At 40.7% G+C, this 25,622-nt stretch overlaps 1 protein-coding gene across 3 annotated transcripts in view; it reads right to left on the bottom strand.

Annotated features, from left to right (window-relative positions):
• The window catches only part of npr1b (natriuretic peptide receptor 1b), a 73,662-nt gene extending 49,917 nt beyond the window's left edge, over positions 1-23,745 (bottom strand). For 2 of the 3 annotated variants that reach the window (XM_029259902.1, XM_029259903.1), the window contains exons 1-2: positions 23,440-23,745; positions 21,480-22,761 (exon numbers count right to left, since the gene is read on the bottom strand). In XM_029259902.1, the coding sequence (XP_029115735.1) occupies positions 21,480-22,212 (733 nt within the window). In that variant the 5' untranslated portion in view covers positions 22,213-22,761; positions 23,440-23,745. The remainder of the gene's footprint in view (positions 1-21,479; positions 22,762-23,439) is intronic. The other variant, XM_018764813.2, reaches the window with a different exon arrangement.
• Positions 23,746-25,622: the final 1,877 nt, after the last annotated feature.

Below are 25,622 nucleotides of genomic sequence, written 5' to 3'. Positions count from 1 at the left end.
CAACTTGCAAACAGGTGATTTGAACATGCTGTAGGAAAATAAATGTATATTTTTCTACAAGTGGTCTGCATCAAAGTATGACATATAGTAACTTTTTAGATTCCCTGTACTAGTGTAGTTAAAAGAGACGAGTGCATGCCTTGTGCTTTATTGCTTTCCAGTAGAAGCTGCGTGGAATAAAAATACATTACATGTCTGCAACTATACATTTTTTTAGTTTTGACATTTGAGACATTTTTTGGGTTGGCAGCAGAGAGATCAGTTACGGATTATTTATATATGGATAATTTTAGCAAATATCTATTGTAAGACAGTTGTGAATCATTAGTAAAGAATGATCATTATAAAAAAAATTGAAGATTTTTAGCACCAGTCTTTGAGAAGTCAAACCTTTTGATCCACAATCAACAAAGCACAAACATACATTGGTATAGTTGTTAATTCCTAGTTGAAATTTTGCTATAAAATGCATTAGTGATTTAGCTAGGCCTTCATTACAGCAAAAGTTAAACAGCATATCAAAGTAACAAAATTAATAACATAGCTATTAAAGTGTGAAAACTAATTTGATGGAATGGATGAAAGGCAAAAAAGTATAGTTTTCCCTCTGAAATTTACCACTGGGTTTACTCTGGAGGATATACAGTTGCATTTTTTAAGAGTAAATGGCAACATAAAATGATGTGTGTGTTAAAAGATTGGATTTTTTTACTTATATTAAAATCAGGTCACATGCCAGGAGCCACTCATGCAGAAATCCAGGTAATTCCAAAGGGTTCCAAATCTTCTCAGAACTGTATTTTTAAACATCTACATCCCTAAACTGCCATATGTTATATGCAAAAAATGTATACATAGCAGAACTGTGGCTATCTGTAAAGGACAGAGAAATTAATATAACAGTGAAAGTAGTAATTAACTTGTTAAATGCAAGTACAATAAAACTTCCTTGTTATGAGTCATACAGCTAAGAAGAATATTCTCCCTTAAATAATACAATAACTAAAAACACACGAAATACTAATGTAAGTTAGCTAGACATTGCATGACATAATATACAAAACGAGAAAGCCTGCCTCTGTTGCTTGATAGTCACTTGATACTTTAGGATTTGTTTGTTTTTAATATTTGTTTCACACACATGAATATTAAGACCGCTGAACATCCCAAATATTGCTGCAATCACAGGTCAATAATTACTATGCAGAGATGTGTGTGTGCATGACATGTTTTTAGTTCCTAAAACTGACTGAAGTGGTACACTGCACTGTTCTGCATTTTATGTTATCTGAGCAAATTAATACTGTTCATTCTGCTGGTAATGACTGTAAGAAGATGTGACTGGGTGAGACATTTTGACCAATTTGGTTTCCACATTTTCAACATCAGACATTTATAGTAATACTCATCTACAACATACATAGATTAATATAAATTCAAACACATTTATTCATTTAGTTGATGCTTTGCTCCAAAATCACTTATGCTGTTAAGCTACATACAAACAGCTAACCCCTTTATACAGCTAAGTCATTTCACAGGAACAATTCAGGGTAAGCACCTTGCTCAAGGGTACTATTGCCAGCACTGAGATTTGAACCTTTAATAATCAGTTGTCGCTACACACCAAGGACTGATTATTAAAAATTCTATTTTTTTCCTCAGTCCTAACATGAATATTCTAGAAAGTAAGATAATCTGCATACCACACATTTGAATTTTGCACAACAGCAGATATTATTTCCTGGTATCAGATACTGCAGCAGCTGTGACTTTTACATGGAGCCAATAAGCTCAGTGCTACACCAAACACAACTACCACACTTTTTATTGTTTTGAGTAAGAATATAACATTGCCCAGTATTTGTTTAAACATCTAGACCTCTCACTAAGTATCCAGTATCCTAACAAAAAATATAATAATTCAAAAGAACTAATTAAAAAAAACACTGCTGCTTTTAAATTGCAACAAGATGTACAGGGACACAATGAAACTCTGCTTTAGCATAAATTAAATGTGAATATTAGAACAGCATATTAAGTGTAAGAATTCTCATTTCAGACAGGTGTACCCTGAACACATCCATTTCGACACGCCTCTTTGCTTATGGCCTTTTTCTCCCCCGCAGCCTGTTTTGTTAGTTGTAAACAAAATCAGAGAAACAACAGGCAAGGACACCGCAAATGATCAGCTAGTAGAGAGTGCAGAAACGAAACGATGCACGGAAAGCAGCCAGACTGAGAAGTGATGTGATGGACGCAGCCCCTGCATCTGCGTCTGTAGCCATGGCCGCTCACAGGCTCTGCAGTGCTGGTAATGACACTGTGAGTCATGTAGCTGATGTGAAGGGCAGTAATGACCGCACAGAAATGGACACGCTCTGCCGTGCGAACCGCCACTGGTTCAATTAACTGATAAAGTTGACACTGTAATTAAGGGGAAAAGGCTCCTCTCCTGAGCTTTTCTTCAATCTCTACCCTCATTAATGGACCACTAGCAAACTGGTATTTACAACAGGCTGTTAAGACCACAGACAAATTGTTCTTAATGCAATGTGTATGTGTTTTTAATGTAAAAATGACAGTTTATTAAACAATAACACACAAATGCAAATTGTTTAAAGCATTTATCTACAGAGTTGATTTCTGTGATGGAATAAAAGCATTAAAGGCAAAAAAATTGAAAACTGAAAATTGATGTCAACATTTATCATAAATTTTTAATATATACACTCTTCCCTCACCTAACAGCATCCCACATAACAAAGAATCACAATAATGGCTGATCTGCGATCATTTTACTTTCGACATAAATGTGCTTTCCTAACAAAGCTGAAACAGGCAGTACAACCACACACACACATATTCCACCAAATATAAGTCATTCCCAACAGCACAATTCCAGTCTCAGGTTATCAGCTCAGAGCAGCCATTCAACACAAATGCAACAAAGTGCACATGAAATAAACAGTCATGGCAATATTAAGAAAATTGAGAAATAATTGAAATACAATAAAATTATTTAATTACAGTATGTACAGAAACTTCCACTTAGGATAAGAAAAGTTGGGAGAACAACATCCTGTCGATCTCAGCCAAACATGATTGATTCATATAAATCCAATATCTCAACTGAAATAATAGATTTATTACTATTATTATTATTATTAGTAGTAGTAGTAGTAGTAGTAGCAGTAGTAATTCATTTAGTTCACAGTTTTCTGCAAAATGACAGAGTTAAGCACGGTTCACTACGCTATTTTACAACTATTTCCCTACACGTTAAGCCGGGTCAATGTATTGTGTCAATTCAGGTAAAGTACCTTGCTCAAGGGCACTGGAGCTAGTAGTAGAATATGCACCTCAGTCCTTTGAATCCTAATCAGTGGTGGTCATGGCATACTGATAGAGAATCAGATGTAAAAACAAGCAGGACTCTACTTGTTAATCCATACCTTCTGGGCCTTCTGAGTTGAACCAAAAAAAAAAATCTGGAAGTTCTCTGTTCTGCTGTGTTTAATACTAATAAAGTGCCTTGAAAACAGAAATAGTTTTTGGGAACATTTACACTAAGATATGGCACAAAGTTTCTCATTTTAAAGATCCGTACAACTGAGTACATACTCAAACTCTTTCGGCTAGTTACGTTCCAGCAGTAAACGGAGGTTCTTGCAGGGAGGAATCTCGTGACATAGCAAACCTCAGTACAACACTACACACCCATTTATCGTATCAAAACAAACAACAGGACAGAGACCACACAGAGCACATAACAGAAATACTGTAGCAAGTAATTAACAGAAAAAACACTAATAACTAGATTATGTTTTCAAACATCTGCTTCACTGAATAGCTGATACCTTGAGGGGTTGTTTTCATGTAAATAAGTGCTGCACTGCGAAATTCTAATGATCCTCGACAACAGCTAAGGATTTGAAAGCACGGGCCTCTTGTGATCACAAACAGTGTGGGCTGTTGCTGAAATAATGGAGGATTTGCAATATAACCAGGGAAAATTCTGCAGGCACCAGGTACATGTCATCCTCAGCTCTAAAGGTGTGTGGCACCTTCTTCCTTTTTCAAACTCTTCCTTCTCCTTAAGAGGAGTTCTCAACTACTGAAATCCACTATATCTCCAAAGACAACAGAGAGGCACTGGATTTTCAGAGTATCAGGTGCTTGCTGTCGCTCTGTTTGGTATTGGGGTCAGTGTCCTCAGTGGCCACAGTCTGTGAGTGATGACATACACATACATAAACATGCATATGCAGCCTGAAAACAGCTCAAAATAAAAAGGAGCAATTACTACCGCGACACGCACCAAATTCATTCTTACAGCATAAAATAGTTTGACTTCAGTGAAGTGTATCGACTTTTTTTCAGGTATTGACCTGTAATTAACAACACAAGCAAAAGCATGACAAAAGAATGAAGCGCTTACACATGTAGGAATGGTGCTCCCACCAAAGCTCAATGTGACATACTCAGGGGAAGCAGTATTATGCTGGACAGGTGTCAAATGTGCAATGAAGCTTCTATGGTTTAATGGTGATATTCCAGTGAAACAAGACTGCAAACCCCAAGACCTAATCCATTAAAGCGGAAGAACTGGAGGAGGTCAGGTTTCAATTACCTCCATAGTGACCTCAGAGCCAGCAGCCTGCCGAGGCCAGGTGGTGAAAGCATATGATTTAATGGGGAAACTGAAAAAGTGCCCCGCTGAATCGGAGGTCTGGAAATAGGAGATATTTACAACCGTGCACATACCAAAATCCCCTTCACACGCTACCAGGCAGAGCTTGGGTTGCAGGGAGCAGACAGCAAGCAGACCCCATCAATTCAGCAGGCCAGGGAACTGGCCCAGCATCCAGCACCTTCAGTCTGATAAATTAGTCATATGCAAATTCAAAGAGTTCATGAAATAGCCCTGAGCTTTTGCATAGCAGCCCAGGAGCAAAGATGTCTGATTAAAAAGAAGAGCTGCCCAGGGACATGGCGTCTCTGCAAAAAACGTGCAATAACAACATTACCATCATAACTAACAATATTCCCCCCAAGTGCCCTGATTATTACATGTTACAGTTGTGAAGCTGTATACTTATAGTCAGATGTGATAGGCATTACAGGACTGCAGTGAGAACTATGTTTCAATAAATACATACAATTAATCTGATTACATCATACATTAAGTACATGACATCAATTAATATGAGGTCACTGTTTTTTCTATACTTAAATGAAAAGACAGCATACTATGAATTTATTTAGTTGTTTTTCTGCATTATATTTTGATGTGTTTTGCTTGAGAATCCTAATCTCCGGTAGCAACTTTTTCCTCATCTTGTTTCTAAATCATCTGCAATACCATGGAAGTACAACTCAGCAAGAAACTTAATTTCGGAAAGAGTTCTTTTCATAAACGTCATTATGGCTTTGTTCATCCTGAAACAAAATATGAGCGTAAGCATGGAATCTGTTGGACTCAGAGGTCTTGGCCTAGAGCACCTTCCTGCTACAGCTCTGCGGGAAACACACGTGCATCTGCAGGATGAGGTAAAAAGTGTTCTTGTATAGTCTCAATCCATTTATGCTCACAAACAATTTATGCTCAGACAGAACAAGTTTTGGAGAAGATTGCAGCTATAATATCATTACTTACAGATTTCTCTATGATGTCACATTGCAGACGTATGGGACAATATTAAAAGTTGTGTTTTTTTCCCAGTTTAAAGGGAAAACAATTAATGCAATACATATGGGATGCTTTCTTTCCCTCCTCCAGACACAACAAAAACCAGGTTAATAATTAACTTCATTCTTATCTCTCTTGTATCCTTTGTCAGCTTAAACCAACCCACAGTCATCATTCTGAATGTTAAAAATACACTGGGAAACAAAAGACTTGAACATAAAAATGTAAAGAACAAATAACATTAAATTAATGTAATCAGTACAATTAATTATGCTGAATAATACAACAATTGCAATATAAAAGTCACAAATCAAATAGTATTATGCTGTGATTCTTTGTTATGTAGCAGGATTAGTACCTTTTAATATCCAGGAGACACTGAATTTCTGATCTGTGAAGGCATAAATATTTGTTATATTATTATTGCTACACAAAAAACAAATAAATCTTATATTATCTCACAAATCTGTTTAAGCAGAATTTCAAATAATAAAGAATGTACTATTTATGTCTGGAAATGTACCATATGAAATCAATGGAATTCTATTTTTTTAAACTGTGGGTGTACTTCAAAACATACTTTACTGTGATTAATTGTTCCTGGGGCACATGGAATTTGGGGTCAAATGCATTAGAACCAGAGAAAACTTTCTCTGTTTATGTACCATTCATCATACTTGTGTTCAATAAAATAAAAATAAATATCCACGGAACACATTTGTAAATCTTTTTTTAATAGAACAAACAGGTATTTACAAAAAGGCAAAGACATGAATCAAGTGTTTTGTTACTCTCTGTCAGCGACCACTTGAGTAAAGTTAGCCGGTACCTTATTGGGATTGGGAAGATGCTATGCTTTACAAAAACATGCAGAAGCATTCACAAATTCAGTACAAAAATGGTGATTATTAAAAAGATTTTGTGGAAAAGATAGAAAAGCCTAGTTGTGCTCTTTGTTCATTTCATAGATAGATGCAGTAACTGTCAGTTTACTAATACCAGTCAAGTTTGAAGAAAAAACCTACAATCATTTTGGTGAATCACTTATATCAAACATGTTTTGATATAAGTTTAAACTAATGACTAGGGCACTGAACAAATGCATGATATCGTGAACAACTTTTGCCTGCTTCCTTTTCTAGCAATTTTACTGTAAACTGAGTTTTTGACCTCATGTTGTCTCAAGCTGGTATGAATGTTTTTATAACTCAGTGAGAAAGTTTAACAAGTACAACCTTCCCCATTACAGCTCCAATTTTCTCTATTTCTGCAGCTTTTAACATTAAAAGTTTGATCTTTTTGTTATTCTAGTAGTATACGAATGGAGCCTGAGAGCAAAAAAAATGACACCAACATTGTTCTTCTGTCATTTCTTTGGTGTGGTAGACAATGCAATCATAGGTGTGAAAAAGTAATTGCCCGCTAATTTTAACCAATCTAATTAAGGGTGTAATTAGAGTCAGCTGCTGAATACAGTCAGGGATGCTTTGGGGCAGCCTTGTCTAATTTAATTTTCAATTACTCAAAGCTTTCTCAGCAAAAGCGAAGTTGGCAAGACAAAGATGCATAGAGGCATATCATGATATGCTAAAAGGAAGCTTCCAAAGATCTCCACAGAAAAGTTTCTGAGGCATATCAGTCTGGACAGGGTTACATTTCTAAGGCTTAGAATCTCAACTGAATCATACTCATCGAACGGAAAAAGTTTAGAACAGTGGAGAAACAACCTGGGAGTGGCCATCCTGCCAAAATCTCCCCACTAGCAAAGTAAATTCATTAATGAGCGGAAAAAGAACCCCAGGAAAACATCCAGGCAACTGCAGTTCTCTTTTGCTTTAGCTCAGATCAATCTTCATGACTCCACAATAAGATAATGTGCAAAAATGGGATACATAGGTGATGTACAAGTAGAAGCTACTGTCCTCTAAGAGGAACATGAAGACTCCTTGACAAAAGCAGCTGGATGTCTCTCAAGAATTCTGGAATAATGTGCTGTAGGAGGATGAACCAGAACATTCTGGGTGACATGGGCCCGGTTATGTCTGAAGAATATTAAATGTGACCTTTCAGAGTAAAAACCGTATACCAACAGCCAAGCATAGTGATGCCAGTGTGATGGTCTGCAGATATTTTGCTGCCACAGGATTTGGGTGTCTTGTTATTATTGAAGGAACCATGAACTCCACTTTGAATCAGAATATATTAAAGAAGAATGTCAGGCCATCAGTGCGTGAATTCCAGCTGAAGCTGGGTCTTGTAGCAAGACAATGTGCCCAAACATACAAGCAAGTCAACATTAGAATTGCTGAAAAAACATTATGGAATGCCCTAGTCAAAGTCCTAACTTGAGCCTATTTAGGATGTTGTGGCAGGCCTTAAAAGAGCTGTTCATGCTCGAAAACCTGCAAAAGTTGCTGCAATTCTGCAGGGTAGTGAGATTCCTCCACAGCCATGTAAGACCCAGGTCAAAAAGCTATAGGAAGTCTTTAGTTGGAGTCATTGGAGCTAAAGGAGGTATAATCAGTTACACTGTGAAGGGGAAATTACTTTTTTACACCTATGATTGCTCATTTCATTATGTTTCACACCAAATAAATGACATCAAAACGATATTAGTGCCACTTTATTATGCTTCACTCACATACAACTAGAACTGACAAAAGATGTATAAAATTTAATGTAAAACAGCAACAAGAAAATGAGAAAAGAAGCAAATACTTTCACAGCACTGTGTATGGACTCTCCTTAGACAAATATTCAATTATCCAGTCTCTGGGAATTTGTGCCACTCACTTTGTTATAAGGACTCATTCACTAGTGTCCAAGTTTTTTGTTCTGAAAGTGCACCAGGTTTGAGGTGGAAAAAAGTTTCTGACCAAACTACCCAACTGAGCCCATTCAGACTGATAACTGGTCCCAGCAGATGAACAAATAAACAGTTGTGTGAACAGGCTGAGGATGCAGGAATGGATACCATCTTCAATCATATTTACTTCAAATGCTGCATTGTGTCTTCCTGTGCTTATTTTCAGTGTCTAAGTCTCTTGGTCCTTGCTTGATTTTGTGTCAGCAGCAACACACACACACACACACACATTTTCAGAACCGCTTGTCCCATATGGGGTCACGGGGAACCGGAGCCTACCCGGCAACACAGGGCGTAAGGCTGGAGGGGGAGGGGACACACCCAGGACGGGACGCCAGTCCGTCGCAAGGCACCCCAAGCGGGACTTGAACCCCAGACCCACTGGAGAGCAGGACTGTGGTCCAACCCACTGCACCACCGCACCCCCCCAGCAGCAACACAATATCTCCTATCCTAAACTGTGATCAGCTGATAGTTTTCGGTCAACCTTGTAGAACTTTTTGCCTTGTTTTATCCTATCCCTTTAAGTCACCTTGGAGAAAGACAACTAAGTAAAGAATAATAATAATAATAATAATAATAATAATAATAATTGAGAGTAGTGAAACAAAGTTCTAACTATGACAATTATAATAAACCACAAAAATGATGCAGAACTTATTTCCACTTTTTATTTTCTGCTCTTAACATGTCTTAGTTATAAAAAGAATATATACAGTTAGAAAATTAAGCTGAAAAATAACTTTACCTTCACATACCACCCAGCAAAAAACCAAGAAAACATGCATACACAGACATCTAAGCTAAACCTTAGATATTAACAGTTTAACATATGTGCAATAACTACTTAAATAATATTAAGTATTTTAACTCATGTAATAATTCTAATGACTACATTTACTGACCACTTACAACATTCCAGGCTTAAAATATGCTGATTTCTAACTGTTCTCTTAATAATTCCTTTCATTTTCTACTCTTTATGAGTACTGTCTCATCAGTAGAGTTGGATGTGATGACAGTGAACTGTTACAGTTAATCTGACAGCAAATGTCTGTAAGGGAGCTATTATTCTCTGCAAATATCATTAGACAGTGCACTCAGTTAAGCGCAGTCATTTAATACCCAATTAAGACTCAGAAAAGCACCAACTGGTATTTAATGTTTCCAGTGGTAATGTCTCTTATGATCAGCACCAAGACAGAAAACAGTATATAGAGAATTCATAGTATACAGTATTTTTAAAATCACTGTTCTGCTTTGACTGATGACAAGGTTGTGATGTCTCTTTTTGTCTTGAACCCTGAAGCTGCCTAACTGAATAAACTGTATTTTGGCAGTTTAATTGCATCTTAAATAGATGGTAGTTTAGTGTAGTCTATTGCTATTTCAATACGGAATTTGCCTGACCTCCCCCAGTGGTGCAGCTCAAGCTCAATACATTTTGACAAACATGGAAAATATCTGACATCATTCCCTGGATCAGTTGCTTGGCCACATTAATAAATGCCATGCATAAAATAAATCCCTGGTTGTAAATATGACCTTTTCCCCCCATTGTGACCGTGCTTAGCCACACCCAGTCCAAAAACAATGACGCCAATATTAAGTCTATTCCACCATCTCTGCCCATATGTACACCGGCAGGAGACACGAATTTATATCCCAAAAAATTGTTTTGCATAAACTGTATAGCATAGGTTTAAAAGGTTTGCATTCCAGGTGTTATGCAGGTCTGCATCAATCAATCAGTTTAACAGATATCAGTAAATTAGTGAACTATGCTATTTAATGCATTAATGAGAATGTAGCATGCATCTGATGATTTCCGCTACAGTGATGTTTACCAGTTTGTGATGGGTGTTGTGTGTTTTGGACGATTATTTTACATGCATAAATCAAAAGTCCACTCAGAAAATAGCTGCCATATTATTGCAGAAGGATGCATTTAGCTTTTCGAAGGCTCTCACTCCACAGCCAGGAAAGGAGAAAGGAGAAGTGTGGTTTGACACTGGTGAAAGTAACCTGCTTGGCAGAAAGTTGAGCGGAACTTAAGCAAACAAGTGGGTGTACTGCCCAAGGGTACCCATGCAGCTCCCCCCTGCGTAATTAACACTTGTCCATTTTAGGCCCCTTTCCTTTCTGCAATTCCAGGCATCTGGCCCCTGTATTAATTTTTAACCAATGCCATATGGGCTGAAGAAAGGGGAAGGGACAGGACAGGGGAGTTGTGCAGCCCAGTGGATGGCTTAGTGCAGCATGGCCACCCTCTCGCTCTACAGCCATGGTGACAGGAAGTGATGAGACTGCATAAACAGGGCTTTTGGGAAGTGCAGGCAGTGCTGGTAGAGCCTGGTTACCCAAAGGAGTGCTCCTTTTGTATCACATCACCTTTATATGCCATGTTTTCTGCATGCTTTACTTTCACCATCTAAAATTCTGAAGAATTCTCCGCATGAACAAATGCTTTTATCAACCGTGAAATTACTGATGTAACAATTCAGATCCAAACCTAGTTTGTCCCTCATACCGAAAAACACAAAAGAGGTGCTTTTGGTAACATGCATAACGTTTTAGGATATGTGGGATTTAATGCTGACCAGGGCTTCACCAGTGAGTAAAAGTTTTTTCTGTCCCAGCTGTGCATCTCAGAATAGGTCCACACATTCACAAAGTATTTCTGTAAGAGGTCTCCATCCAAAAGACAAGAGCAGGATATCACTTACGTTCAGGGCAATCTAAAGCTCAGGTAGTCAACGCACACTTCAGTGGCCAGGAGCTGATTATCCAGGAACGTCCAAGATTAAAGGCAGACCAAAGATAATCACACTCTATTTGTCTGTACGCTGTTGGAAACCAACCACCAGCCAAATGAAAAACACCGGCGGCAAAGAAAAGTCACGGCATGCAAAGCGTAAACGAAAACTCGTCAAGTGAAACATTGAAAGATACACACGGGAAAACTTTTCATCAGTGAAGAAGCCCACCTCCCTCCTTCCGTCAAAAGGCAGGAGTCAGGCTCTAATGAACAATCCCATAATAACAACCATGACTGACAGGTGAAAGGCTGAGTGGTGGGATGTGTCACTTTGCTACCAACTCTCAACATTTAATGGGAATAGGGCATTTTTCATATTCAGTTCATTTTCAGTTTGCAGATAAATATCTATTATATTTATTAGTCTATTACGGTGCAAAACAACACATTAACTAGAGAGATTAAAATTATTCACTTATTCTTTTCAACTAATTAATCACGGGGCGGCGCGGTGGCGCAGCAGATTTGGCTGGGTCCCACCCTGTGGTGGGCCTGGGGTTCGAGTCCTGCCTAAGTCACCCTGTGATAGACTGGCATCCCACCCTGGGTGTGCCCCTTGCACCCTGTGTTGCTGGGTTAGGCTCCAGCTCACCACAGCACCACTTGGGAGAAGCCGTTTCAGACTTTGTGTTTGTGTAGTTACACATGTTCTGTGGTTTAACCAAAGCAATGTGAGAGAATTACAATCAATTACATCAGTAAGTAACCAATGGAAACTGTATGTGAGCACATCACTTAAAAGGCTTTGATGTTTTTCTCAAGTTATGAATATAACAGGAAGTTTAGTGGTTCCACATTTGGGCTCAAAAGAGTCAAGTTTAAATCCTACCTCTGCTGTAACGCCCTTGAGCAAAGTACTTACTCTAAATTTCTCGAGTAAATGTAACCTATTTCTATAAAAGGGTAAATATTGTAAGTAGCTTGACATGGTGAGTCTCTTTGTAGAAAAGCATCAGGTGGATAAGTACTCATGGAAAGTTATATTAATGAAATACGAGATAGATAAGCTGATTGTTATGTATTTACTTGTCAGAATGCTGTATGCTATACTAAAACGGTGAACAACGATGGTTTTGAGCATGTACAGGGGACAGTACATTTGCAGTTGAGCCCAGGACTTACACCTAGAGCCTTCTGTCCTTCTTGCAATTTCAGATCTGTACTGGATTTCACAGTATTGCTGATACTGGGGCTACCCTGGATCCAGAAGACAGCCACTTGTGTGAGAACAGAGTGCTTCTGACAGGCTTTGATGTGATGACCACAATGAGGCTGGACCCAAGGGAAATGTTATTCCTGATAGCAAATGTACTCAGTCTGTTTCGTGAATCAGGTTTGTCAGGCAGGAGTGAACTGCGGCAAGGGGCAAAACATGAAATAATATGAAGTCATAATGTAGCTGCAGTTATCAGGGGATGGCAAATTGTACACTGCAGTAACACCTGCTAGAAGAAGAGCTATGGAGGACACATTTCTGGACCTGTGGCTATAAAGAGCAACACTACAGAAGGCAAACGCTTAATGTAGACAAAGGTCTACATTAAGGCCTTTCCACAGGTCCTGCAGGGACAATTTCACAATTTCAATAATTCATTGCATAGATAACTTTTTGAGACAAAGAAAAATACAATATTCTACACATTTATACAGCTAGGTATTTTACTGGATCAACTAATTGCTTTAACTTCCTTGCCTAAAGGTAATACAGCAGTAGCAGAAAGTAAACCTTAAATAAAAAAGTTTCAGGTTATAAAGTCTCATGTCTGGTCCAAGCAGTGACCACAACTGCCGTAGCAGTGGGAGGTCTTCGAGAGTTTCTATTCCCTTTCCCCCATATTTACAAACTATTGCTAAACATGAATAAAGCACATATATGTTACACTAAATAAGCAAAACAGAATGGGCAACCCAAAACTTAGGACATCGCAAAACTAAACATTCAATGTTTGCCAACATAGATAAGAATGCAGCTGTTCTCCAGGGCACCTGGTAAGGTAGTGGCTAGAGCTACTGCCTTTGAACCCAAAGGTGGTAGATTTGATCCCCACCTCTAGCTGTAGTACCCCTGAGCAAGGTACTTACCCTGAAATTGCTCCAGTAAAATTACCCAGGTGTATAAAGAGGTAAATAATTGTAAGTAACTTAACACTATAAGTTGCTTTGGAAAAAAGTGTAAGGTAAATGAATAAATACATTAATAATGATGTATACTTTGCTTAGTAAAATCACCCCATTTGCTGAATTCTCTTTACAGTACTCAAAGAAACTTTGTTCCCAGTGAAAAATACATCACTTTCAATTAATTCAAATAACAAATAGAGCAAGAATGTATTTTATAAGCAACATTTTTTGGTTTTTCTTTTAATCTTATTACTTGCATTGATTCATTCATTATCAATCACCACTTGTGGGGTCACAGAGATTCTGCCTATTGTGGACTAATAGGGGATGAGGCAGCATATACCCTTGATGGAGAAATTTTGAAAATTTGTCTAACGGACATCCATGATCTGTGGTTTAAATTCAGCTCACTCTGTGTGGAGTTTGCATGTTCTCCCAGCTTTGTGCATGGATTTCCTCAAGGTGCTCTGGTTTCCTTTTTGATAGGCTAACATCCTGTGCAGGGTGTATCCTCCTAAGCCTTGCATCCTGTGCTTCTGAGATAGACTCCAGACCACTGAGACCCTGACTTGGGCATGTGGTTAATAATAGTGAGTCCGCAGTTAAATGAATGTGTTCTTTAATTTTACTAAAATCAGTGTTTATTCCATGTTTACTTTACTGTTGTGATGAATGACTGCTCTGAACCAGTAACCAGGGATCGAAGTTATGTTGTCAGGAATCACCTCTGCTGGGATTTCTGCATACGAATGTGGTTGTGCTATCTGTTGTTTTTGTCAAAAAATGGATATATATCCTTGTAAGCAGCAATTACAGCAGTTTTTTGTTTTGTTCCATCAACTCTCTCAAAGACTACCTTTACCGAGTAGTTACATTGGCCACACATGGTTTTCGTTTTCACCTATGCTGGGATACCTGCTGGTGCTGGGGCAGCTGGTAGTGTAGTGATTAGAGCTGCTGCCTTTGGACACAAAGGTCATAAGTTCAAATCTGACCTCCAGCTGTCCTTCCCTTAAGCAAGGTACTTAACCTAAAAGAGTGTCAGTAAAAAAAAAAAAAAAAAAAAATTACCCTGCTGTATAAGTGAGTAAATAATTGTTAGGAGCTTAACACTAAGTCACTTTGGAGAAAAGCACCAGCTAAATGATGTAATGTCCATAGGTGTGGCTACAAATCTGGTATTTGGGGGTATGTCTAGGCTCAATCTTGCCACACATGTTCATCCCTAGCCGTATGCATCCTTCAAAAGCAAATTAAAATCCTGGAATAGGCAATTACAATTAGCACAACATCATTTAATTCAGTTGGAGTGGAAGGAATTGTTGCTAGTCATAAGCTAACATTCACATGCTAAAAGGGAAACAACTAACATTTCTTATGACATCAATCCAGTAGAGAAGACAGCTGGCACTGCCATTAGCTCTCATTCCCTAAGGGGGCTACAAGCTGAGATCACTACATATGATCAATGCAAACACAAAATGGACAAGTAGTTTTTCTGGCAGGCTATTGTTCAGAAAAAGGCTCAAATAACTGTTAGCAGTTTTTGTTTCTCAAAATGCTCAACTTAAACAGGTTCATTTATGCAAAAACAAGGTCACCCAAGGTTACCACACTTACAACCCACTCAACATGTTTAGTAATGAAGAAGGAAGGCATATTATACAAGTAATTGTAATCGTAACTGGTCATGTTCAGTAACACTACAATTTTAAGAGCACGTGAACTCTACCATGACACTCTCAGGGTATGCTGGGAGTGCTCAAAATAGAGGCCAGTGATATATGCAGGTGCAGTTTATTCATGAACTACGATAAAATTCTGGCAAATGTTGTCAGATGAAGAGGTGGAAAAAACACAAGAATGTTTTTTTCTTCTATCTGTTCTTCTGCTCAACCTCCACACAGAATTTACTTGAAATTAAGTGAAAGCCACGAACGGCTCATTTTCTAGCGACACATAAGAAGCTCTCCTCCTTCCTTTGCAGTGTCTCTGTGACATCAGCAACGTTGAAAAGCGTTCACTAAAAAGCTTGCGCAAATCTTGCTCTTCTGGACTCTTCTCCACCCCTGAGCAATTTGAATCCCAATTATGCCCAATTATGACTGTACAAAAGTGTGCATCTCGGCAGACTGTGATCAAAAGGCAGCAGACATCTGCTTTCAACTGCTTCTCCATCAGGGCCACATCTGCTTGATCAATAGTGTCACCTCTTCCCTTGGAGAAACATAAGATGGTGCAAATCGGAAACAGAGACTTGCCTGTTCCCAAAAAGACTGAGCATTAAAAAGCACTCTTTCACACGGGACTGCTGCAAAAAGCATTCTTCCAAACCAACACAGGCACGGCCAACTAAGAGTCAAGGTTGGTGGCTTTGTCCTCTTTTTGTCAGGCACTGAAAGGTTCTGAATTTGACAATCAATTACAGTCAATAACTTGACATATCTTGTTATCGGACTAACTTAGCAGACAGATAGCGACAGTCACTAACTGCCTGTGAGCTAATGACAGTTAAGGACTTTAACAGGCACTGACAGGGACTTTGTCAGACAATATGCCACCTCACCATCATCCGACAGCCCTCTTTGCTGGGTAACCTTCTGAGCACCCTCTAAAGCCTCAAACAAGAGGCACTCCTGTCTGAGAAGGAAGGAAAGGTGCATACAACATGTGAGAGGTCCAGTCAGAAACTCAAGCCTCAGCGCAATACCCTCCAGCAGGAGTGTAGCCAGAACAGGTCGGGTGTTCAAAATCTTGCCTTAACTTACTGCCGACTAATTGATTGTCAAATTCAGCCCCTTTCGGCACCTGACAAAAAGATGACAAAGCCAACAAGTTTGACCTATGAGCCCCGATACCTGCACCATAACAACAAGAGTACGTCGACTTTCACTGAATAAATTCAGAGAACTTTAGTCATCATCTACGCTGCAACGATAAGAAGTAAACAAAGTGCAACATGCATCATCAGGGATGTAAAACTTTAACCTTAACCAAAAGCAAATACCCAGTCATAGTCACGCGCTGTACACGTAAATGTGCGGAAATGTCACATTAGGACTCTTTCACTGGGACTTGTGGCGGACCGACCAACAGCGCTTGTGCTTGATGTCACGCAGTAGCAGCTGCAGAGTCTCCCTTCCTCGGCAAACTTCCCAGCCATTGATGATGTGTAGGCTTCTTTAATGGACCCATGGGAGGGGGGGGCATATTGTGAAACGCTTCCCTTCCACTGATGAGTAGAAAAGGTCACCGTGTGCCTAGCGACAGAGGAAGGGGCTCTGTCCACTGACAAAGGGCACGTTGCGTACCTGCCGCAACTACAGCTGCTGTTATCCTGCCAGCTCTGCCCTGGGCCCTTTCCTGTCTTCCTGCTGGGGGTACACCCTGCCGGTCCAGTCAACTGCCTCTCCAGCTTTCAGTCTGTCCAGTGTGGTCTGCGAGTCAGCGTACATATTTTTTCTACATACTCTAGCTGTTTATGTCTGTGATTTATTTTTCAGAAAATTTTTCCCATTTTGTATTTTTACACTAATCAGAGAAAAGACTAAATTCTCAAATACTATGAAAATAAGAAAATACAGTATTCTATTTTGTCAGAAAAACACTTGTTTTAAAAACATGAGAGATGCAGTAATTAACTAATAGGAAATTCGAAAAGAAAAGATTGTTCTTACTGAAGAATTTTATGTTCAGAATTAAAAATACCTTGAATTCCAATCAACAAACTTGTATTAAAATGTTAACAGAAACAACAATTGTGGTGTACATGAAATATTTAATATCAGACTAGTCCTTAATGGAAAATAATCTGTTAAAGTAGCTTCTACTTAATATTGATTCTTTCCAGAGTGTTTTTATGGTGCATTTATTTGCCCTGCTTTTGCATTTACATTAACTTCAGTGAATATATCTGTCTACGACTTGGCTTTTTTCTGTTTTGGTATTTTCTGGAACAAAAAAAAGAAATGTTTTGTAGACAGCACAGCCACTAATTAATTAATGTAAGAAATTAAATTATTTACTATTCACTTTATATCTGGTGTCTCAACTGCCCATTTCTAAAGACCACAATTTGAAACTGGTGACAAAAATGATACCCATCTGTTCCTCGCATATTTGAAATTGCTTTTAGTTTGGTGTCTTTATAAGAAAGGAAACAAACACAATAAACTGGTCCAACAATATATTGAGCTGTGGAAAAAAAATGTATCTACAAACTGAAAATCAAAGAGGGTATGCTAATTATAGCAATTTAATAATTCATGTTTAATTACAGTAAGGGTTAAATGAAAATCATCCAAATATTGCAGATATGTGTTTAGTAAATTCTAAGATTAAACTGGCTATAGAATCACTTCCAGTGTGAGCAGCCAGACTAGACACAGGACTTACAGCAATGTGGTCAGACACATTAACGACTTCAACAATGCACCAGCTAGAGCTAATCCAACATAATGGCAGCAAAATAAATATTGATGGACAGCGCTAGGAAAGATGTACGTCTCAAGTTTCTGTTTCTAAAATTTCCAGAGCTTCCATCAGGTCCCAGATATACATTCATTTTGAACTGGACAGTAAAACCCATCTACATAATCTTGCTCACGCACCACACATAACATTAAAATTAATGTAGAATACAAATAAATTCACATCTCATTTCTTTGATTGCTACTGAGTGTAATATGAGCCAATCAGGATATTTACTGCCTTTAGTCATTAACATTTCCGGGCCATAAAGGAGCTCCTCATATAAACAGATTTCATCACTGTGAAAAGGAACAGGTTCAAGTAAGACAGGGAGGTAATTCCCAGTCTCTCACGTTGCTTTCTTCCAATTCAATTTTCAGTTCCCAACTAGTAAACAAACGTCTTGCAACTCCCCTTTTCACATTAAAATACACAGACAAGGAATTATGAAGCTTATGTGTGAAAATTGTTGCAGTTGTGGACGCAGTCAGGTTTTAAAACATCCATCAAAACAGCTTAAAAATAATAAACACTTCTTGCAAGCTATATTAAATGGGATGTGGCATTTTAGGCCTGCCCATTTCTGAATGCTTCCCGTCACCATGGAAACAGAGTAATCTCATCAGCAATATCTCCTGAATTCAACGAGAGGATGTCTAGGTATGTCAAACTATCATGATTATAGGTAATTATAAAGACTGCAAAGAAGGAAGACAAAATGTTAGCCTTGGTCAAACAGCTAGGATTATATTAAATTCCCAATGATATTTTTATGTGAGCTGACAGGCACATATATCAGGAATCCTTCACTAGTTCTCAGCCACTGGTCAATACCGAGTTATATCCCCACTTAAATGGCACGAACGGAGGGTTTTATACTTCCCCTTATCTGAATGACTGGCTATCACAACACCGATATGAAGGAAGAGACCGCATCGCACAGGTTTCGCTTTGAAAGTTTCACCGCTTGTATGAACACAGACACAGATACACACAATATGACCTAACAAGTGTTCCGCAGAGAGGACAAAGGACACAGGCAGCCAGGTTTTGCAGCCTTCCACACTGCCACTTTCCCAGGTCCAACAGTTTAGTTCTGTCTGCCTGTTCCTGGATAGGGATGACAAACGGCTGACAATAAAACCAGATGATAACCACACAGGCTAGAGAGAACAAGCCCAATGATTGATTGTGTTTTACAGGAAATACCAACACATCTGATATATAGCTCACGATTTCCTTCAAGGAAACGCAGCGCATGACCTCTGTTAAATGTTTTGTGAGTGAAGTCTTGAACTTACATGAGAACTGGGCAGGCGAGCCACAGAAATCTGACTGGAGGATTTCATTTTATTCCGAGTTGTGCAACTCTGCCACCTAAGGAGTATCCCTGGGTCCCTGACCCCCTAAACAGAATTTGTTTGGAGGGCTGCAGACTTTTGTGTGACTCCGCAACCGCAATGACATGTTATAATCCTGTATGTTCTAACACTGACAGGACTGCCTGCTAAGTGGATACTAAAGAGGTTTTATTATAATTGGACATTTTAGATTATAAATAAACCACTAATTTTCAAACATAAATGTGCATAAAAAGTTCAGTATTTTCTAAAAAACAAACACTTTTTGCTGCTATTATATCCCGCAAAAGAGAAGACTACTTCATCAAATGCAATATACAGCACTTCTCAAGAGTCTTTACAAAGACACATCCAAGGCCACGCTTAGCTTTCTGTGCGTTGAGCACCGTTCATTCTGACACCGCTTAAAACCCCCGAATCTTCTTGTTGCTTTTTACTATGACAGAACTCAGCGGTAAGTGTGGGACAGGTCCACAGCTACAGATTTAAGTCAAACGATGCTTCCACATATTACTGACTCCCTTTCCTGCTCTCATGACTTAATGACTCATTTCAATCACTGAATGTGTTTTGATTTTTTTGTTTTGGAAAATATGTGGCATTTTCAAGCAGCACTATGTCACTGAACTGACAGCAATATTTCAGTCCCAGGTTTGCTGGTATTGATTAAAGTTATATTTCTGGCACACGCTGCAGCTTCACTCACAGAAAGGACTGAATACAGAAGCTCAGACAGATGAAACTCTGCAAATGATAGTCCAAAAAAAAACTGCAGAACTGTAGAAGTATAAGCAATGTCAAAAGAGCAATACAGCAAGAACTCTTTTTAAAATCCAGAACCTCTGTTTCCAGTTGTTATCCTCAGTGCTTTTTCACATTTATTATATTTGTGTGTCCATCTCTCCATGGCCTCCACTGGTCAAAGTCATTCTGTGTGGACACTTGAGGTAAATATAACAGGTCCACTTAGCTTAGCCAGACTGCACTACAGGCATTGCCTCCCAATGGCATCTGTTAGACTCTAGTTCACGGAAGGAAGGAAGGAGAAGGTCTTCATTTGGCTGGGGCTCTCTATTCTAGCAGCAGCAGGGCTGGGGAGAGCCAGTGCCTTCATCAAGATAACCCCTCATGCTCAGCTCAAGACACATACATGACTGTCTGGATAGTCTGCTCATTGGCCGGCCATTGCCGTCTAAGCAATCAGAGGCAGCCCTGTTATCTACATCCCATCGTTGAACAATATCCAGGCACACATTGACTCACAAACTCTCCAGCTCTGCTTTCGATCCACTGTTTTTGTTGTTTTTCTAAACTAATTATTGCCAGAAGCTGGCTTGCGTCAATTCCTGATGTTCTGAATGTTCTGAGAGAAGAATATCCTGATGGAATTCTCTTGTTTGCCCAATCTACCAAAGGCCTTACTGACATAGTTTGTTCATGGAGTCATGTAAAAAATAGCTGCTCAAACAAAGCAGTCCATCTCCTAGTTAATAACCGCATTTCTACCAGAACCAACAACACTTCTGGAAATCTTGTGGACCTCTTACTAATACTTTCAATGTTACTAAAGCATACATGTTGAAGTAATTTGCATTTATCATATTTACACTTGTAATTAAGATTATATTGCACATATGTGGGCAATTCAGTGACATTTTTTAAACTCAGTTGTTAGCTGAAGAGACTGGACCTTACAGTGTCAACAGCGTGAGCCAATGAACAGCTACGGGTGCCTATTCAATTAAGTTATTTTCTTTATTTGTGTCACTTAGGTCCATAAGACCAGGGGCTGTGAAGAAAAAAAAAAAAAAAAAAACTGTTGCACACATTCCAATGTTGTCGTTACTTCAACAGTCTGCACCCTGGACTCAACCCATAATTCCTTTCATATTACTGTCAGATAAAAGCAACAAATTTGACACAAGTGAGTAATAACTGCTAATAACAATTACAAAATAGGACATTGCCATGTAAATTATTTTTATACATTCTAGAAGTGAGACATTTCAGAGCCAGTACGGTCATTTCCATTTTACGCTTTAGCGTCTCTTTTTTCTGACCTGCATCACAAAAACTCAAATATGCACTAAAGTTAATCAGCAGATGCAGGAATAGAGAAAGAAGAACTGTAAAGTGTGGTGGGGGACTCACCGCGACCCTTCTGCTTAATCTCCTGCAGAAACATGGCATACACGATGGGCTGGGTTTCCTCATTAAACACCAGGTCTTCAGTGGTGATGTTGTAGGAATGCAGCCCACTGTACAGGCCTTCCACAGCGAAGTAACATGGACGGTCGTCTATTTTGTTGTCGCTGAACATGAGGAGTGCCTGCTGATGCCAGCCAAAAAAGCGATGCATGTGCAGCACAAACTCCCCTAGCTTCCGGTGCGTGGGTCCCGTGTTGGTGATTGATGTGTAAGCATTGGTGCCATAGAAGCCAATGGCTGGTGCGCCCGCTGTTATCATGGGCAGCCCCCAATGGGAGGTAAAGAAGCCCACGGGCGAGGAGGTGTAATCACAGCCGGGGCCAATGAAGGCCCAGGGGTTATGGTTGAACTTGAGGTCCACTGCTATCAAGGGAGCAATGGATTCAGAGCAGATGCCCGCCTCATTCTCGCTGCTCTCAAACACGTAGCGTACGTGGTAGCCCGGCAGGAGTGCGGGGTCCTTGTTGATGCTCGTCACCGCTCGGTCCAGTGCAGGGCCCACACGGGGCCAGGCCCAAGGGTACGACGTGTTGTTGCGCGGCAGGATTACGGCCAGGACCACGTCCTGGGTCTCCCGGCCGTGTCTGCTCCCGGCACGGTGGTGTGAACTTCTGCCCTCCGCTGGCTCACCCCCCCAGCTCAGCAGGAACAGGAACAGCAGCCTCCCTCCAACCATCCCTCTCAGCTCCGAAGCCCAGCCGTGGCGGGTCAGTTACGCGTCACAGCGAGCTGAGGTAAACAGACAGACATGCACACACAGATGGTAAAGAACCACCCATGCCACTTTTCGACATACAGCAAGGTCTTCTTTCACGGCTGATTTCTATCACTTGGTTCAGTTCGCACCGATTCTTTGTCTCAATTAATTCATTATTCAGTTCGATTTAATTTTTCTGTACTGGACTCTTCCCGACCAGCTGCACCAGACGCCTCGACAAACACAGCGCAGGAATCGGAGTGACATTCAACAAGTAGTGTGTGTGTGACAACAGCGACGGCTGGAAGAAGACAAGTGTTGGGAAAGCCGGGAGGAACTGGTAGAGGCGCTGGAGTAGAAGGAGTGGGCTCCGTGGCCAGACTGGAAAGCCTCCTTGGTGTATTTGGTGTTTCTGCAAGTATTTTCTCTTCAGTTCGGTCCGTCCAACAAGCAAAACGCCTCATGTCATGTCATGCAGGCAGTCAGTGTTTCCTCATATCATATCTTCTTTTTCATTGCACCGTATTTCTGGGCAAAAAAAAAGATCTCTTACCTATTCTTAGGAAGTGAGAGAACCACAAAACTCGTGAGGTTCCACACAGCTTTGCAGGAAAATTAAAGACACTTCATTAAATGAAGAAACGAGTGAACTAGTAGTAACTGAGTGAGAACTGTTTCTGTTCTAGTGTGAACTGAGTAACTGAGCAGGACGATGTTACATATATACATGTCACTGGAGGGAAGAGCATCCATCTCTGATCTCATGCAAATGAAGACAAACGTCTGAAAACCGTTTTTTTTTTTTTCTTTTAAAAAAATTCCTTTCCTTTTAATTACTTTTAACTCTCTCTTCATATATATTTTTTCATTTCACCTGACTTAACTCCTCGCCATCCTCGTACTATATATTCTCACCGAATGGAATGTGATTGCAATGATCAATCCTACCCCGGCCGCACTTCGCGACTCACTTCTGCGAATAATAAATTGGCAGTAAAAGTGAGACGATATTTCCATAAGGTAGGACTTTTTGCAGCCGTGTCAGAGCGCATTCGGTCGTTGTCCGAAAAGACACACAGACAGATAGAGACACGCACAAACGCGCGCACACACACTGACAATCACTGCAGAGACAGAAAGAGACACACGCGGCTCGGTACGTGTCCGCTGAAGCCTGAAGCGCTTCGCTCCGACCGCCGCGATTACCTTAAATGCCGCGGCTCGCCCGGTCCATGTCTCCACGCGACGTCCGCTCGGATGCAGGGTTCCCGGTGTGAGGTGTGCGCGAGAGCGTACGTGTCCGTGTGTGCGCGCGCGAGAGAGAAAGAGAGAGAGCGCGCGCGCGCGAGTGACTGAGCGCGTGTTCGCCCGGCGCTAAGTGCGAGCGCGAGGCGCGTCTGCGGAGCGTTCGGGTTCGCGCCGTCCGCTGATGGCAGCAATTTCACCGATGCCGCCGAGAAAGGCGGAACATTCGGAGGAGAAAAAGCGAGAGTTCAAAAACTTTTATCCGTCACAGAGAAAACAGACAGAAATACGAGCACGTGATGTTGTAACCAGATGAGATGGGTGGCTGCCATTCATCAAAAACGAAGCGCGTGATGATGTCAACACATTGTAATCAAAATCAAACAGCTGACGACGACTTGTGCCAAGTACGTAGTCATAAATGAAGTTTGACAAAACGACGAGGCGGAGGTACATGACCACGGGTACTTGCACTTGTTGGGAAACAGATCTGTGGAAGGATACGGTACAGAGGGGTATTAAGCACAGTTGAGTTGCAGTGATGTGCCATGTGGTCAATGAGAGGTCTGGCTGCTCAGCTTCCATGTTACAAAGAGCAGGAGTGTGATTCCACCGTGTTGGGGCTGAAGGCCAGGAAGGCCACGTCCGCCGAGCTCCGGATCACAGGTTCGGAGCGCAGGCAGCCCCTCCGACTCCAGTCTCCACCGCCGTGATGCTCGGATCGCTCCTCACTCCTCCTCGGGGGCCGGCCTGGCGCCTACATGATGCTGGGGGGAGAGCAGCCTGATCGGGGACCGGCCAAGACTGGAGCAGGCAAACAAACACTGCGTGATTGTGTGTGCGTGCGTGTACGTGCGTGTACGTGCGTACACGTGTGCTCTGTGGAGGTGTGGGAGGCAGAAGGGCAGACCTCTGCTTCTTCTCCTCTCCCCATGTTGGAGGCAGAAGATGGAAGGTGGAGAGACAGAAACAGATAGAGGGCATAGGACAGAGAGCAAATTGAACATAAGAATGTTGTCATAAACGCCTCCCGATCCACCTGCATTGCGCACTGTGGGGATATTGCTGCCCTGGCAAGGAGGGCCACTGATGAGGAGCTGGATATAACCACACGTGTGTGTGTGTGTGTGTGTGTGTGTCTGTCCATCTCTATATCTGTGTTTGTGAGGGCTGTCCCAGAGAATGAGCCTTGTATTTGCATGCGTTGCTTAGCTCTGCTCCGTGCTGCGTCTGTTGCTGAGAGTATGTTTGCAGTGTTTACATGCAGGGGTTTTCATGACTGTGCATGTTTAATGCTAGAACACCTCCACCCCCATGCCAGGGACTGAGAAGTGAAGCTGTGCGTAATTGCTGCTCTTCGCTGCCACCCCACCCTCAGTGAGCACTGAATTCTCTAAGCTGTGGTGGAAATTCCCGGTATGTGGTCTGCTTTTTTAAAACGGATGGCATTTAGAGAAGTGCAGACCATGTGCTACACAGAGAACTTCCAAAGCAGATGAATCCTTGGGCGCGCTGATGTAGACTCCCACTTAGTCACTTATTATGCGTCATGCATCGCATACTCTATTATGTGAAAGGAGCTTTAATGCTTTCGACTTGGTGTTGTCTACAAACATTTGAATCACCTTCTGCATTTCCCCACTATCTCCTCTCTCCATGGTGGGAAACTCACAGAGCAATCTGAAAAAATAAGCAAGCAAGGAAGGAAGGAAGCAAGGAAGCATCAAAGGAGATGGAGGGAAAATCACAGCTGATTATGAATTATTAAAGTCATCAAACAAGTGACTTTCAACCAAGCTTTTATCTCCCTGCATGCTGGAATTAAACTGTTAATTTCTCCAGCACTTCTATGGCTGACCCCAGTGTCGGTACCTCAGTCACCTCCTTGCTTTGGAGCTAGTGGCTGACACTCTTAGAGGAAAAAAATGCATAGACTGCAGGATCATGTTTCCAAAACAGGATGCAACACAATAGTCTTTTCCTCCCTACTTGCCTCCCTCCCTCACTCTGCCTCTTGGCATCACAGTCACACAAGGTTCTCAGACCAGAGGACACCGAACAATTTCTGACGACCAAACCCCAGCTATTCCTCTGGGCTAACCTCAGTTCCACACCCCTGGTGCAGCGGGTAAAAATGTGAAAGT

This window comes from Scleropages formosus, chromosome 18, assembly GCF_900964775.1.
Source record: "Scleropages formosus chromosome 18, fSclFor1.1, whole genome shotgun sequence".
In the NCBI taxonomy this organism is placed as follows: Eukaryota; Metazoa; Chordata; class Actinopteri; order Osteoglossiformes; family Osteoglossidae; genus Scleropages; species Scleropages formosus.
This window is presented reverse-complemented; position numbering and strand designations above follow the sequence as displayed.